The following is an 18,807-nucleotide window of genomic DNA, read 5'->3' on the forward strand; positions in this document are numbered from 1 at the left end:
TCCCTTGTCTCCTGAGGTCTCACTGTGCCCTTCATTCCTTAGTAATTTAGTAGATGTGCCATATACACTACAATTCAAAAAATCTCTACCAGCTGTAGATAGTTTTCAGAAGTATCCTTTGCACTGCCTCTCCCAAAGCCATGGCTCCATGCTACTTGCTTTCTGACAGAGAAAATACAAAAACTGCATCCTGGAAGAAGACAGGAATATAGCCACAAGCACAATTGTGTTAGACTAAGTACAAATCAAATACATAAATAAGGAACAAAATAAAATTAAGATTAAATACTGCATGCTTTAGCTGATCTATGCCTCTCCGTATACTACTGAAAAATCCAGTGGAGATCTAGGAGGTGTTAAGCTATCTTGTCATCTGAATCTATGCATGGTTTCCTCCAGACCCATTTGACACACTTGTGAGGTGGGCTGATGCCAACCTTATGAAGTTTAACCATGACAAGTGCAAGGTCCTACACCTGGGTGGGAGCAATCCCAGGCACAGCTACAGGTTGGGCAAAAAGGAAATTCAGTGCAGCCCTGCAGAGAAGGACTTGGGGGTGTTGGTCAATGAGAAAATGAACATGAGCTGGCATCAGTGTGCACTCGCAGCCCAGAAAGCCAACCATAACCTGGGCTGCATCAAAAGGAGTGTGACCAGCAGGTCGAAGGAGGTGTTCCTGCCCTCCTGCTCTGCTCTCGTGAGATCTCAGTTGGAGTATTGTGTGCAGTTCTGGTGTCCTCAACATAAAAAGGACATGGAACTGTTGGAACAAGTCCAGAGGAGGGCCACGAGGATGATCAGGGGACTGGAGCACCTCCTGTATGAAGACAGGCTGAGAAAGTTGGGGCTGTTCAGCCTGGAGAAGAGAAGGCTGTGTGGAGACCTCCTAGCAGCCTTCCAGTATCTGAAGGGGGCCTACAGGGATGCTGGTGAGGGACTATTCATTAGGGACTGTAGTGGTAGGACAAGGGATAACGGGTCAAAACTTAAACAGCAGAGGTTTAGATTGAATATAAGGAAGAAATTCTTTGCTGTTAGGGTGGTGAGGTACTGGAATGAATTGCGCAGGGAGATTGTGAATGCTCCATCCCTGGCAGTGTTCAAGACCAGGTTGGATGAAGCCTTGGGTGATATGGTTTAGTGTGAGGTGTCCCTGCCCATGGCAGGGGGGTTGGGACTAGATGATCTTGAGGTCCTTTCCAATCCTAACTATTCTATGATTTTATGATTCTAAGATGATGTAGGTTTCCAGGAGACAGACAGCTTTCAGAGGCAATTGTCAAGTAATCATTCAATATATAAAAGCTCATCTGTACAATGTATCTGATCCATAACTAACTTACACAACAAGATCACAGACATAGTCTGGGCACTGTTAAAACTGTCAAAGAATCAAAGATCGGGCAGCTCACAGATGATATTAGTTGGTACAAACTGTCTTTCAGTTCAAGACCCAGACTAAGACTTTTACATTCCCTTCTAGTCTTGTTTATCCAAATTCCTGAAAAGGAATTATCTTTTCATTTTTTCCACAAAGATGGAGCTAAGCAGTTGTGCCCTTATCCACTATGCTTTCCTTTAATTAAATGGAAACAATATTTTTGTTCATCATATTTGAAAAATCATGGCAGTCAGGTGAAGTTCCTGATGACTGGAAAAAGGGAAATATAACCCCCATTTTCAAGAAGGGGAAAATGGATGACCCAGGGAACTACAGACCAGTCAGTCTCACCCTCTGTGCCTGGCAAAATCTTGGAGCAGATTCTCCTGGAATGCATGCTAAGGCACATGAAAAACTAGGCACTTGCATAACTTGCAATGTAAGACTTATATTAAATATTTTCTTTAAATTTACAAATACAGATTCCTTCAGCAAGATTCCTGCAGAAATAGCAAATGGTTTTCATGATATGTGAAAAAGGTAATGTTCTTATACTTGTACAAGGCTGTGTGCTAGCTTGCGCAACAAATCAATCTTTATGAAAAGCATAATGCCAGCATTTGTCTTGTATATTGCTTTCAAATCACTGAGTATGTAATAGTGCAGGCTCTGGATTTTGTTAAAAATGCATTATATAATTATGTTTTCACTATCTTTAATAAAAATACATACAAACTAGAACTATGGACTAATATTTTCAAAACCATATCATCAATTCACAGATGAAAGAAATTTGCTGTTTACTGAAAACACAAAGTGTAAACAACTGAAAATAAGCTTATTTGTGCCAAGTAGTGCATTTTTTGACTAGTCAGAGACTCTACAAGATGATTCAAGGAAAAAAAATTAGTGAGCCCTGTTGAAGATACCAAAGCAAACCTCTCATCTGTAGCCTTCCTTATTAAAGCTGCCTGTATGTTCCAATATAATTTCTAATGGAAAATTTGGTTGAACTCTTCACATGGAAAAAATGAAGGAAAGAAACAGGGTGAAAGATGAGAGAATATAGGAGTATCTGGACTGGAAGAAAGTCCTGAGATTGGTTTTATCATAGCATATGCACGTCAACCACCTACATATGTTCAGTTAGGATTGCATACCCCAAAGACCCAAAGCTATGGAAATGGAAGACAGAATAAGAAAGAAAACTGAAAGAGAAAAGGATTATAAAAGCTGAACAAGAGAAAGAAAAAAGCAGAACACATAAATTTAGGGTAGGCTGCCTGAAGGTTAAAGTAACAGTTCAGAAGCAGATGCTTATTCTAGACCAGGCCCAAGGCCCATCCAGAGTGCTTACAGTTATGTACACTGTGTCCATTAGCAGCTGGCATTTCAGGAAAAAAAGTGAGAAGCTGCAAATAAGCAGTACAGAATAACCACACTTTTCCATTATCTATTTAGCTTGATGCTGACTTCTGTTCTGAAGCATGACCCTCAAGCACCAAAATATCCCTTGCAAAACTCACCTTTTTTTTTTTTACTCTGTCCCAGTACCCACAGAAATACCCATTTCTCTTTGAATCCTGCATGGCTCTTACCACATGGTAACTGTTCAACTTACAGAAATCTTCTAAGTTTGTAGTTCTTTCAAAACTGAAAGGAGGAGATGAATAATAAGAAGACAGATTTCAAAAGATATTGTAGCCCAGTGGCATGTTGTGCACTATCATTCCTCTTAGCATCACTTTATGCTCTCATTTTGGGTGCGGCTTACTTTTCCATCACTGAGCTCCCTGCTTAGATCCGCCCATATTGCTGAAGAGATGTTGAAATCAAGGCACAGACAGCATTTTTTACTTTTAAAAACAAAATAGGAAGCACTGCTTTTTATCACACAAAATTATCTTAAAATAGTTCCTGAACATTGTGATGCATAGAGATTATGCCTAAAATGTTTTGCTAGACATTTTTAGCATCTGTTCCCAGGTGTGTGGTATTAGTGTACATATTTTCCCTCATGTTTATTAAGAATTTTACAAGTGATGATATAATGCAGGTATAGCTCTCCTTACTGTCCTCCTTTCCTCTGAAATGTAAATGATATTATACTATCCACTAAATTGCTTGCATTAAATATATTTGTGCCATCATCTACTTGGTTTATAGGATTTTCAGCTCATTACCTGGAGCAATTCCCAATTATTTGATGGATGGTCAGAGGCTGGAGTTTAGAGGAGAAGGGGAACACCAGCTGCCTTAGAAGATTTAGAGAAAAGGCATTTTTGCCTCATATGGTAAGCCATAAAGAAAAGTTATTTTAAAAAAATTCAGAGATGGCAATTTATCAATATCACATTGCTTAATCTGGCCCCATCTTAGAGGGCCAAGGAAATCTTTGAAGACAGGTCTAGAAAATCTGGGCTGAAGATTCAATATAAAGTTTAACACAGCAAGTAGTAAATTCCACTGCTATGAATATGCTTCATCCTGCTACTTTAAGTCTCCGCAACATAAAAAAGACTCATTTGCAGGTACAGTCTTGGAGAGCCAGCAACTTAAGACACCACAATAATGTCACTTGGTGTGTTGGGGGAGGTTAAAAGGAGGATTAAAAGCAGTCAGGCATGATATATTAAATGAATCCATGACTAACGAGGTGTGACAGCAAAGGGTTTTATTCTTTTCAACAGAATAGATCCCTAGGGCTGGAAGTATTACTCCACTATGCCTTTATCACCTTGGAATTTTTGTGGTTATTTTTAATGAATTCACATTTTTGTAAAGACTCTTTTGACATTAAGCCAATTTTCACTTTTAATTAAAACCATAAATAACTTTAACTCTGTATTAAAAGGTTTGTTGTTTCTTACTTATTATTACTACCTGGAAATATTTCAAATACCAAAGCATGATGTTAGCTAGCAATTATAAGTTCTTAAAGGTTCAGTAACTATGTTGTATCTTGTAAACATTGTTCATTGCAAACTTTATCCATGCTTTAAGTATCTGGCTTGATAGAAGCCACAATTTTTCTTTTCTTTTTGTGGTGGTTTGTCTTATTTCTCCTTCCATATATCAATGTATCACAGGTGATCAATGCACATAAATAGATCCTTATCGAACAGGGATGAGAAATAAGCAATTTTAAGTTTAGAATGTGACCACAGAGAGTCAAGCAAGGATTCTGGTGCATAAGGGATGGAAAATAAGCAAAGTGAAATAGTGAATAAAATGCAGGAAGGAAAATCCCATAGAGTATTGCAATCTGGCATAATGATAGAAGGGAGATAACATGTAATTTCACTTTCAAAGACAGTAATGTTACAGTGCAGTTGAATACCTATATTCAGGTCCATTTATGTCAGTTTTAGCTGACACATCACACACAAATTTTTCAGAATGCAAAGTCTTCATTGGCATTTACTCTACATGCCTGTAAAAGACAAGTGCCTGGGTAGCTGAGTTGCCCTCCTCAGATATGCAGGACAGAGCACACAGACCTCCTTTGGTAGTCCTGCCTGTTGGAAGTGTGCACAGAAGAAAGGGAGCCAAAGCACTGCTTGTAAGGTGAAAATTGATGCTCAATTACCTCATCTCGGATACAGAAGTGGGCATTCATGAGTTTCAAAGAAATTCCTCAAGATTACCACAGTGCAGTTCCTCAGAGGCTGACATGGAGTCTCTGCTGCCATGTCCTGCTTCAACAAACCACTGAATCAAAATGTACTCTTTCAACTTGCATACTGCAGCCTTAAAAACTGCCGTGTAGGGCTTCCAATGCTGCACAAAACTGTTTTTTGCAACTTTCTATGAATGCTTGGGCACTTAATTTTAAAACTTCTGAACTATAACTTGTTTTACATAGGGCTCTGTTTCAAAATTTTGTCTATCCCTAAACCAGTTCATGCATGGTCACCTTTTATCAGGACCAATTTCCTTTAAAATGAAAGCTTTCATTTTTATCCTCAATGATCTAAATAATCTAAGGAAATATTGCCTGTGATTAATAGGAGTTATGACAAAAAATGCTCAGGAAAAGAAATCAACACCTTAGACCACAACTCAGTTCTTAAAAGATGTGCTTATACATAAATAACTGCTGACTCATGGACTTGACATCCACAGGGAACCAGTGTTGCGAAATATCTTGGTATATGTAAATATAATTTCCACCTTAATCTCAAATGTGGCCCATCTTACGCTCAGAATCCATCCTTCCATCTAAGACTGGCCATGTAAGCTGGATTTTTTATTACTGTGTATTTACAGATTAGCAGAACTTGAAAAACTTAAAAAAAAAAAGTTTTTAAAAAATGCCTTTTAGTCGCCTCATTATGTATCTTTAGTGATTAATCACCACATCAGAAAATAGAAAGCATTAAAGCACGCAGCCTCATTAAGTCAATATCATTTATATGAAATCCATATGTATTACTTCCCATTAAGTTTTTCTAATCAACAGCCTGATGTCAGCACAGGTACTTAAAGATTCATTGAAACAGCTAATATTAGAACACTGACATCTCCACATAAGCTTTACAACCAGTCAACACAGTAGAAAATTTACCTTTTTCCTTACTTGTTGGTCTTTGGAAGAATGGGCTTTCACATGCTTTCTCAGGGAGCTTGGATCTGTGTATCGTTTTGTACATCCTGGAATCTGACAAGCATAAGGTTTCTAGGTAGAAAAGAAAAAGGATAAAGCAGCTGTTGTATCACAAATTATTTTAACTCCAGATAACTCTTTTTGAACCTTGGGATGCTGCAAACCACATTATTACAGAACACAAATGTTGTACATTGTTATAAGCAAAATGCTCAGTAATTTATTAGAAAGAAAAAGGAGGAAAGTAAGGCTTGTAAGAAAGACAAAAGGAAAGCTTTCATTATGGCACCTGTTATTGTTACCTTTTTTCAGTAATCAGTACAATAAATATTGCTAGTTATACTCACAATTCTTCCACCCTTAGAGCAATCTTTGACTTAATCAGAAATTACACTCTTTAGAGAATCAGGTAAAGAAAGTGCAGTAAAGGCCCAGAGAGACTGTTTAGGATTAAGAAGAATCTGCTTCAGAAGAGAAGAACAAGAAAAAGCATTAGTTTACTACATTACAAAAAGAGCAAGCAAAAACCAAAGCAAGCACTGAAGACTGAAGTTTCAAAAATATTACATACAAAAATACAAATTTTAATGTGAAGTACAAGACAAACTCCTTTATCTCACATTTTCTAAAAAAAAAGTAATTTTAGAAAGATTCCAGATACCTTTGTATTTTTCTTAAAGCCCAACACATCTAACTCACCAAATCAACCTAAATCTTTATAAGTATCTCCTTCTGCCTGTTCTAACCTATCTGTCTTCCTCAAAGACTTTTAGGTTCACAACACATAGTATTAAATGAACTTCAGGTCCAATGGTTTGCTGAAATCAGCTATTTTGCAATGTAGATGTTTATGTTTCACAAAGCATTTCCATAAACAACTGTACAAATTATTAACTTACCAGCCATACTATTTGAAATTGGTCATTTAAGTTTTGTGACTGTCATTTAATTCAAATGGCATTGTTCTCATTCTGTTTCTGGACTTCTGCCCTTTGGAAACTGCTTGTCTCTGACAAAACATCATCTTTGTTATGAAACAAAAGGTTTTAAACTCATCTCAGCTGGGATTCAAATTCATAAGCAACAGTTTGTTAGAATGAAAATTTTTAGATTTACAAAATTATTCTTCCTCTCTTGACTTTTCTGGTACATGCCCCAGCCCCAAGTTCAACTGAATTTTTGCAAGAGAATAGCCATTATTATCATAGATGGCTTCTGTGTCTTTTCATAGTGACTTCAGGTTCCCTAAAGACCATTCAAGTGGGAGAAAGTTACTGCTTTTAGATGAGGCAAAAGCTGTGGAGCTGCGGCCTTTTTATCAACTAGTTTGGCCCATCTTCATCCATGCTTCTAGAACACCTTAAATTGCCTCACCAGACACTTCTCCCTCCTATCTCTAAGGTTATGGGCTACCTACTGACATGAAGCCGGATGAAAGGAGGACACGGTCTAATGTACAGGAGACTGCAATGTGACTTCGGCTTCCTTACAGTGTCCACGTGTGTCCTCTGGTGCTTGGCACGGTCACTGGAGTTGCTGAATGCTTTCTGGCAGCCAGGGTGCTGACAAAGGTAGGGCTTTTCACCCGTATGGCTCCTTAAGTGAATCTTGAGATTTTCTAGTCTGGAAAAGGCTTTCTTGCATCCCTCAAACTATAAAAGAGAAAGAAAAACACACTCAGCAAACTGCAACAGGAAGCACAAAAACAATAAGACCAGGCTGAAAGTGCTTTCAGAAACCTCCAGCCTGCTATGGTTGGATGATCCTCCAGAGCTGAGAAAACATGGCTTCTCAGTGTGGGTATTATGCAGGGTCTGAACCATTTAGACCATAAGAATGTATTTATCCTCCCTGCACATGACTGAATGAGGAAACCACATCCCAATCCTATTTTACACATGGGACACGGAGACCCAAAGAGTCTGGTCAGCTCAGAGATATGCAATTCTCAGTCTATCTGGGAAACACAGCCCTAGCTGATTCGCCCAGTAGCAGACAGAAAACAAAATGGTCACTCTGAAGTTCCCAAGTCCTGTGCTAGTTACCCTTATCTCAGGTCTAGGCTTGAGGATATTAGCAACTGAGCTTCCTCTCTCAGGAGAAACCCGACCTACTAAGCAACAACAAAATCATGCATAGAAATGTCAGTCTGCTCTACCTTGCTGATGATAATTCAAAAAGTAAAATTATTTCTGAAATATTTAAATATGTCTATATATATCTTGGAAATAGAAATAGGAAAGAAAGAATAGAAATTATTTTCTATTTGTCATATTTTTGCCAATGTTTATATGAGCCAAAAACCTGTTCTTTGTCTATTATGTTCCCATAGTATACTTTATCCTAAGGGAAAATAAAAACCATCAGTTCTATCTGACACCAGCATTTTTTAATATATCTTTGATTTCAATTAGGCTTGAATATTTATGAATATTAATTAGAAGTAATAGGCTTCTTTAATTCAAACAGACAAGATCAGTTAATCCCATTAGTTTTAGCTGTTGCATACTCTACTATGCAGCATCTAAAACATGCACTGTATAACATGCTAGTTTGCAGATCCTGTATACTTGCATAAAATAATAGTGCATTAACAGAGATGTCAAACATTTCTAATGTTAACAGAAATTTTTCCAACATTTCTCTATGTATTCATTTTACTCATTGGAAAAGAAACAGGCCATTTTTCACTGATGATTGAATTATACAAATAGATTTTATTAGATATTATTCAGTGTGCGTATGTTTACAAAAGCACAGATAGGAAAATACTGACAGAATTATGATTAAAATTAGCATGGCTTTCATGCAGAACTGCAACACCCTCAAAAAGAGTAATAAAAGGATATAAATCTTTCATCACTTAAGTACCATAGCTTATTAATTAATGTAAGAGAGAGTTACAACTTTGAAGAATAAAGTGTAATACACACATACCTGTATGAATATATAAAGTAGTAATATTAAAATTAAGCTTAAGAAATTAAGATTGAGAAAGGGGATGAAGCACCCCCAACTATATCATAAGTGCAATTTCATCTTTCATATACATCAAATTCAGAAAATTTCTCAACCCACAAAGCATATTTATTTATATCCTATCCCTTTAACCAAAGTAAACCTACAGTGCCTTTCAGATTAACCAGTTTCAGTCAGTGATTATTAATTTATGCTTGTACATAGAGTGTTGCCTTTATGAAAGTTTAGTACACAAGCAAAACATTGTTGCAAGTGTAAACATTTTTTTACTTTCAGGAAAATATTATTAGAAAATATTCCAGGATAAATAAATAAAAATTTTAGACAGACATCTCTTATAGCTGCCTGGATAAAAATACTGTGTTTTATTAGGAAAAAGAGCAGAGGAAGCATAAAAAACACAAGTGCTGAAAGACTGATATACCAAATGGCCTTAGGAAAATAAAACCATTTAAGAGCAGCTATGCTAAAATAACAAAGAAACCCACTGGATTAGCCCATTTTATGTGTATAAATTGTTATTTCTTCTTAAATTCATAAAAGAACAACCATCCATTCTGATGACAGTGACTAGGCTGAATGCAAGTATGAAATAAATTGTAGCATCGCAAATATCAAATTGTGCATTGCAGAAAAGGTCATTCTAGCAAAACACAGGAACTGCAAGCCTGTATTATTAGAAAGACCATCATAACACAACAGTTAAGGAATGTTACATTAAAAGCCAGACTTTTTGAAGCCTTAGGAGTCTCCGATGCTTAAACCAAAACAAATGAAAAGACATTATTTTCAAAAATGCAGAAGATGCATTCTTTCCTGATAACCAGATTTCAATGAAATATTCTAGAAACACATGATTATCTGTGAGGGAAAAAAGCCAGGCAGATTGTAGTTGAAATGGAATTCTTCATAGTTTTTAAGTTATTAAGTGTAGTAAAAGAGGAGAATGCAACACCTTCATTACAAGTAGTCACTTCAGAACATGGCATGCGTGGCAATCTGAAGTCTAACATTCCTAAACGTACTCACAGTTACACCCCTTTTCTTAGAAGTATTATGTAGAATTAATTATATAATGTTTTCCTAAACTGCAATACAGAAATTATAGTTACTGAGCTGTTATTTTTACAGTGGCATAAAAACTGAAACTGCAAAGTAGGTCATAAAGAAAATTTCCTCTTTCGACTTCCTAAACTTGGGAGGATTTTTCCAAAACATATTCATTAGAGTGTCCACATCCATATTTACTTTTCATTTTTGTAAGAATAATTGTCAAAAATAAGAAAAAATGTATTTACAGGGAAAAGTTAAGCATCTCAATAAAAAGCAAAAGTAGTATTTTAAAACACTCATGTTTTCATGGGTGGTCTGTTCAACTTTCTATAGTCAGAGACCATGTCCAGTGTACCAGGCAACCATCCTGTGAAATTACAATATAGTTACATAGATTTTTATAAAATAAACTGTGTAGCATGTAGAGCCCTGTTGGATGCACCAGGCACTTCTAAGCCCTGTAGGGGATTAGATGACAACCTTGATAAAAAATATATTTAGACCCTTACACTGTAAGAACAGCATGGTTCTGTGTCTATACTTCAATGTTAATAGAAGATCTTCAGTGGTCAAGTATTTAAGAAATTAGTTTTCACCATAAAAGGAACTGCTCTGAATATCTCAGTTGATCACCAGGGTAACAAAGACTGAAGACCTTCCTCTGGCACACATCTGTCAGAGATCTGATCCATTCACAGGAAAGTATCTAGTCTTTGTTTTTAAAGTCAATGACAAGACAGCACAGCTTCCTCTTAATCCAACTATCCCTAGTATTATCTGGTATTAAAAATCTTTACTTTTTCCTATCTGAATTTGATTTGCTTCAGCATCCAAACTGCATTTTCTTTTGTCTTTTCTTCTCTATTAATATGGTGAGTAACATAAAACATAACTTCTAGGTATTTTCTGTTATCATGTCACTTAACTAAGTCCCAAAAAATATAAACATACAAAAATTATTCGCTTTCTCACTATAAACACTTCTTTCTCAGATCTACTTTGAAATTTATTCTAACACCAAAACTAATAAAATTAAATACAGAAATATTGACATCTTGGCAGTATTTAATATTACAGTGATGTTTAATCCAACATTATGTTACTGTCTTATTCTGATACTTTCACATTTATGCTTTTAACATCTTTTTTTTTTTAATCAGTTATACACAGTGATTCTCAAATATTTTTTAGCATTAGTGCATTTGGGGGAGGATCATCTTTTAATTTTTAAGTGAAGGATAAGCATTTCTCTAGTCTGTTGCCATTTGTTAGGAGATATTTACAGATATTATAATGAATACATTTCATTACATGTTCCCAGTCTGGTCTTCCTCTAGGGTTATGGGGACAGAGATGTTTCTCTGTTTTAAATCTGACTTTGCTAAACATCAACTTTCCTATAACCATTAAATTGCAATATCCGGCTTTCCATATATCAAGAGGTAGCCTGTATCCATGCAAAGCCTTCATAACAGACCTGGATACTTCAGTGACAGAACTTTGCCTCTTCAACTTGAGGCTGTTTTCTCTTGTCCCATCACTTGTTACTAGGGAGAAGAGACCAACACCCTCACTACATCCTCCTGCCAGATAACTGTAGATATCTCCCTCCACATAAGGTTAAAAAAATACCATATAAACATTAAAAGCCTTGGAGAAACTTAACCCTATTGTACATTCCCAAACACAGAATAGCAGGCATTTCACCAGTGGTATTTTATACTCCATTCCAAACTGATCCACATCAACACCGGGACAAAATTTAGCGCAAGTCTTATAAACAGCATTATCCACCAAAGATTCCATGTTTGAAATATATTTAAGATCTATTCCTCAAAAAATAATTAATAAATAATACTGGACTATTTTTAAATATTCTGTGCTTGTCATTTACAATTTAATACTTTTTTCAGTAAAATATAAATACAGAAATATAGTACTATTTTTCTACTTTTTCCTTCTTCCATGCCAGACTGTAGAAGTAACAGCTTGATAAAACATGCTCCCTCAAAGTACTGATATTTATGTGAGAAGAAAATGAAACAAGTGGGACTCTGCAAAGGCAAAGGGCTTCAAGATGTTTTCGTGTATGCTTCTATGTCTTCAGACAGACAGTAAAATAATTTCATATAGCATGTACTGAATGATACAAATTGGTATGGATTTGCTTGCTTGAACACAGTATAAAAAGTTGACTCTGCCTAATGCAGATGTACTGTCTGGACATTGACCTGATCCCATTCACAACAGCCAGTTACTGTCTGAGATTTCTTTGTCAAGCTATTTGACTTGCTTACTTTAGTAAGCATAAGCTGAACATAAGCATGACAATTAAAAGTTTTAAATCCTAGACTTTGAAGAACTTATATTTTCTAGATGAGAATATAAGCCATTTCAGAATTTTAGGAAATGTATATATGCAAATAGAGAAAACGGTATTCTCATAAAAAAACAAAGGAAGAAATAAATCCGAGTAGCATATACATAAGGCCCCAAATAAAATCTTTGAATTGTCCAGTAATCATGTAGCATTTTGAAAAGGTTTACTAGCAGATAAAGGGCAAGTTAATTAATTAATAATGTTTTATGCCTTCCTGTCAATTGATTTTGAATGGTGTGGTATGCTGACCAGGTAGGTTCTTCTGTGTCAGTACCAAGGCAGGTGGTGTGACAAGGACAAGTATCTTTCCCCAGCTTTGCATTTATCACAAGAACAGATTTAAATGCTGTTCTTTTTGTATGGCTTTCAAACAAGAACAATACATTGCAAACATTAATTAACAGTCTTTTTAAAAGCTTTTCCCTTCCTCAACAGCATTAGCAGGGTGCTGCTGTGTGAGAGATGTAAGGGCTTTCAAAAAATTGAGAGTAAGACCTCATATGAAAACCTTTCAAATAGCTTTTTATTCCCGCAGACTCTCCTGCCTGGCAATCTTGTGAATGACACATAATTAGTGTCAGACATCATTCAAACTGCTGACATCAGGTGCTCACCAACAAGGAGGCTGCATGCTGCAGATGAGATTTAAAAGCCCAGGTTCATTTCATGTAAAATAAGCACTCTGCTTTTAACCCTTAAAGTGTATAAATGGGGGAAAATGTAGTATTCAGAGAAGCACTTCATTATAGAGCAATGATTTCTATCTGAACAGAACACATTTTGAGACATTGTAACTAAATGCTTTGGTAGATTCATGGTGCTTACATAAGGCTGGATTTTTCTCAATGCTATGCAAAGACTGTTATTTATTCTCTGATTTTTTAGTTAAGCTTATGAAATGAAACAGTATCTTGGAATTCTTTGCTCCAGTAAATAATGACAGACTATGCTTATGTCTTGCACATGATTATGGTAGATGCTTTTTTGCCCAACCATTCAATGAAAATTTGGTCCAAAGCATATTGAAGTCAGTAAGTAATTACTCTCTTTTTATTTTCCTCTTAAAAAAGCAGGTTCCTTCCACTATAATATTCTCACCTCCAGTCTATCTGGTAGATTCCATTAAAATTGTACAATCCAGCATTGCAAAATATAAATGCAAACCAAAGATAATTACAGACAAAGCCTAAAGTAAATTGTTAATTTATCTTCTTTGCAACTCCTACATCAAGCTAACAGGATTATTATTCTCAACGGATGTATAAGACAGTTTGTATTATGAGTCAGATGTAAGATTTACAGAACTAGTTGGTACTTATGGCTATAAAACTTTTGACTAAGGAGCACATAATGCTTTGTGTGTGTGTGCATTAATACAACAAGATTAATAAACTATATCCTATTTGATTTCAGATTTCCAATACATACATCTCATTGGGTATATTTTAAGTAAGAAGAGCTATATACTACTGCTGTAACTGAAAAATGCAATGAAATCAACATAAAAAATATAAACTAATGCAGAGCAAAAGTCACATTGGCTAACATAAGAGAAATCAAATTGGGCTACTTCTTCAGGCCAACACAGAAGACAGGCTAGTCTCCAGCACTGTCTTTGAGCAAACTCTCACTTTATCAGGAACACTATACACACTGGTTACTTGAGTTTATCAATAAAATTTAATTTTCATCTCCTTTCCAAGGAGATCAGTATTTATAGTGAACACCCTGGTGCTGATTCTGACAGGACAATCAGGAACAGTGGATTAAGGATGCCACCAAATTGCAGTAAAGGTGGAAGAAGAAAACACGTAAGGAACTGTCCCCAGCCACAATACTCTTTTTATTGTGGGAGCTCTTTCTACAGATGGCTATTTTAATTTATGTGTTCTTGATAAATATAGCATGCTCATTTCTCCTTCTCATTTCAATACTCTGGAGATCATACTTCTCACATTCTTGAAATCTGTACCACACCGTATAGTCTTAATTTCTAGGTAACAACATGCCTAAAAACACAAATAGCTCAGCTGAAATAAGCACAATACATTGAGTGTTATTTATCCTGCAAAATAGTGGTGTCAAGAGATTCATTCACCATGGAAATGCCTCTTGTTTTCATTAGTTTTAGTAAGTGTGGCCATTTCAGCCTTGGAAGATATTTCTGTTGCTGTAGAGAAGGTAAATATTATGACAAGTCCCTTCAAAAGAAACTATAACTGTACACATCAGCTGCTACTGATTAAAAAAGCATATGGTACAGAAACCATTAGAGGAAGAATGAACAATTTGGGAATTCTTTCACTGCTTAATTCTGGAAGACAGTGCACTTAATTTTTTTTTTATATATTTTTTATTTTTGTTTGTTTTTTCACCTTCCATTCTTTTCCACCTTGGCTTTTCTAAAAGATTGTCTCTGATCCTCATGTAACTTAGGTCACCATCTGCATTCTTGAAGCTTTCACAAACAAGTTGACATAGTTTTAAAATTGTTCACTGCTGGGAACTACAGACCAGTCCATCTCACCTCTGTGCCTGGCAAAATCTTGGAGCAGACTCTCCTGGAGGACATGCTAAGGCACATGAAAAACAGCAAGGTGCTTGGTGACAGCCAGCATGGCTTTACTAAGGGGAAATCCTGCCTGACCAATTTGGTGGCCTTCTATGATAGAGCTACGGAACTGATGGACAGGGGTGGAGCAGTTGATGTAATCTACCTGAACTTGTACAAAGTGTTTGACACCGTCCCACATGACATCCTTGTCTCTAAATTGGAGAGACATCAATTTGATAGGTGGACCACTCGGTGGATAAAAACTGGCTGGATGGCCGCACACAAAGAGTTGTGGTCAACGTCTCAATGTCCAGCTGGAGACCAGTAACAAGTGGTGTCCCTCACGGATCAGTGTTGGGACTGGTCTTGTTCAACATCTTTGTTGGTGACATGGTCAGTGGGATTGAGTGTGCCCTCAGCAAGTTTGCCGATGACACCAAGCTGTGTGGTTCAGTTAATACGCTGGAGGGAAGGAATGCCATCCAGAGTGACCTTGACACACTTGTGAGGTGGGCTGATGCCAACCTTATGAAGTTTAACCATGACAAGTGCAAGGTCCTATACCTGGGTGGGAGCAATCCCAGGGACAGCTACAGGTTGGGCAGAGAATAGATTCAGAGCAGTCCTGCGGAGAAGGACTTGGGGGTGTTGGTCAATGAGAAAATGAACATGAGCCGGCTGCAGGGTGCACTTGCAGCCCAGAAAGCCAACTGCATCTTGGGCTGCATCAAAAGGAGCCTGACTAGCAGGTCGAAGGAGGTGATCCTGCCCCTCCTGCTCTGCTCTCGTGAGATCTCAGTTGGAGTATTGTGTGCAGTTCTGGTGTCCTAAACATAAAAAGGACATGGAACTGTTGGAACAAGTCCAGAGGAGGGCCACGAGGACGATCAGGGGACTGGAGCACCTCCCATATGAAGACAGACTCAGAAAGTTGCGGTTGTTTAGCCTGGAGAAGAGAAGGCTGTGTGAAGACCTCCTAGCAGCCTTCCAGTATCTGAAGGGGGCCTACAGGGATGCTGGAGAGGGACTCTTCATCAGGGACTGTAGTGATAGGACAAGGGGTAACAGGTTAAAACTTCAACAGGGGAGGGTTAGATTGGATATAAGGAGGAAGTTATTTACTGTGAGGGTGGTGAGACACTGGAATGGGCTGTCCAAGGAAGCTGTGAATGCTCCATCCCTGGCAATTTTTAAGGCCACATTGGATGGAACTTTGGGTGCCATGGTTTAGTGGAGGTGTCCCTGTCCATGGCAGGGGGGTTGGAATTTGATGATCTTGAGGTCCTTTCCAACCCTAACTATTCTATAATTCTATGTTAAAGCAGCTATTATTAATGCTAACCCCTCAGAGAAGTCATCTAGTATTGAATACTTCTTCCTTCTAGGACAGTTGCAATAACTAGATAAACCTTTGTCAAATAAAAAGTCCTTTTGATTACTCCCTTTTTTAAAAAAAATGATGTCGGAATGCTATCATTCCCACCAACACAAATTCAGACATGTAGCTACATCTCATTTCTGCATTCATCAGGTATCTATAGGATCTCATGACAGAAATATGCTATCAATTGAGACCATAAGCTTTCAAAGATTGGGAAGAGGTAGTGTAAACCACATTGTCACTAGAAGATTCTGTTGTTCTGGAATATTTTGCTCTGTGAATTTCACAGAGGACTACATTTTGATCTCTATCACAATAGGGGAAAAAAAGAAATGTACTGATGCTTTATTAAAAAGTGTTCAGATTAGTATTTGTATGGCTAGTGAAAAATATGAAACAGAAAACTCCCCAAGAGGTACTATTTAGCAAAACTGTAAGCATGTGAAAACTGAGCAAATGTGAATTCTTAATCAACTTTAACTGTATTACTGCCAGCTCTTACTATAACAGTTCTGTCATAACCAGGTCCCAGTTCTGCATCCTTGAATATGCATCACTTCCTCTGACGTCAATGAAAAAAACAAAACAAAACAAAGCAAAACAAAGCAAAGCAAAACAAAACAAAACAAAAAACTCTAAAGGAAGGATTAAGTCCTGTATCTTACGGAGAAATCAGAAATTCTTTTTGAATCTGGAGTATTCATCCTTTTATCTTCCACCCTGCTGGGAAGTGTAATAAGAATAAAGGCAGAAAGGAGCTTTTTTTGCTTAATTTGAGTTGTTCAGCTAAAAACATGCTTTTGACTATTTGCAACTAAATCTCAAAATTCATGACAACTCAGACAATTCTCCCACATGTTATAAGCCTGTGAGTTAAAAAGAGAACTGGGAAGGCTTCCAGAAACCCACGTGGTGAGCAAGCTCTCCCGATTCAAAAGGGTAAGATGGAGTGGATATGAATGGATGTGAAGCAAGCAAGCTGTGACTGTGAGAAGATGGTGACAAGACTTTAGGTACTGGCAATACTTCAGTGGAGTATGGCCCCAAAAGGAAAATAAGTTTTAAAATGACCAACAGAACTGACTAATTAATGGGCATAATTTAATTAGGGATCATAAAAGTAATGGAAGAAGCCATATGTTGGACAAGGTAAAGTCTTGGTTAATGTTTACTATTTCTTTGCAGTAGAATTAAGTGAAATAAAATCATTATGCCTTGACTGTAACATAAAAATAAAAAAAGTTGATGAAAAACCAAGAGGTCAAAAGAGAACGCTCAAAGCAGAAATAGGTGCCATCTTCATTTTAGGATGGCAAATCACCTTGTTTCTTCTATGCTCCATGTCAAATATTGAAAGACTTGCTGTGATCCCATGCCAGTGGAAACAGTGAAAACAGCGAAAACAGCACAGAAAACTCTATAACTTGTTTTCCTCCTTTTGCTGCAATGTACCCAAGTGCAAAGAACAAGTATGTACAAACACACACAAGGAAAGAAATACAGGCTGCTGTTCCTCTCCATCCTTCTCCTTCTTAACATCAGGAAAGGCACAATAAGGAAGCAGTGTGATATTAGTATAATGGCTAGGGTTTACAGCTTTCTGACATTTAATTTAATAATGCAGTGCACAATATGTGAGTAACAAATATTAGCACTGGACCTTGGTTTGGAAGCAGGCAGTACCACAGCTAAATCAAAACATGTCTGGGTACCAGGAAATGGATCATAAGCTCAGAGCAAAGGCTGAACACAAAGGACACAATCTGAAGGACCAGACAACACGGGGAGAGAGGCCACAGCCAGGAGAGCTGCTGGCACATATTTGCTGCTTGTAAAACTGTGGTTGGGGCATAATATTTTTTTTCTAAAGAGCTCAGCAGTCACCAGCTTCTGCCTAAGGGTAATGGCCACCATTGGTCTTTCCTTACTCAGTACAGGGTTGGTATTCCTCCTGCCACACAGGCTGTACAGAAAGGCTGAAGTTCCCAAAACCAGAAGATCAAGGTAATGCAAAACCTATGTGGATCCCCTTGAAAAGCTGTACACATTTAAGTCACACATACATGGCTTTTGGTCCTGTCTGCCAAGACATTGTCTTATGCAAACAAATCACCACAGATGAAAAATCTGTGGTGAAGGGCCCATGATGGGTTAATACAAAAAATTCTCTTAGGGTAAGTCAAAAAAGCTGCTCGTCTCTGAAAACTTTATTACAGGAAAAAATGAAGTGTATCTGTATATATTATATATATATATATGTATATATATATATATACACAAAGATACTATGGTGTTGTTTATTTTTCATTCTCCATCTTTAGTAGAAAGTTATATAATTCATAAAACATCTACATTCCACAACTAACCTTTAAAATACCAATGACATCTACATAACTTAATAAAGTAAGCACATACTTATTTCATGTTAGGCATTGCTTAGAGATGTCCTAAGCCCTTTTCTTTTCCTGGTGC

The 18,807-nt window shown here is 37.0% G+C and overlaps 1 protein-coding gene across 1 annotated transcript in view; it reads right to left on the reverse strand.

Annotated features, from left to right (window-relative positions):
* Window positions 1-18,807, reverse strand: part of GLIS3 (GLIS family zinc finger 3) — a 148,018-nt gene that overhangs the window by 33,411 nt on the left and 95,800 nt on the right. Inside the window, 2 exon segments of the mRNA XM_005155006.1 lie at window positions 5,950-6,060; window positions 7,479-7,640. Coding sequence (XP_005155063.1) covers window positions 5,950-6,060; window positions 7,479-7,640 — 273 coding nt within the window.

Source organism: Melopsittacus undulatus, chromosome Z, assembly GCF_012275295.1.
Source record: "Melopsittacus undulatus isolate bMelUnd1 chromosome Z, bMelUnd1.mat.Z, whole genome shotgun sequence".
In the NCBI taxonomy this organism is placed as follows: domain Eukaryota; kingdom Metazoa; phylum Chordata; class Aves; order Psittaciformes; family Psittaculidae; genus Melopsittacus; species Melopsittacus undulatus.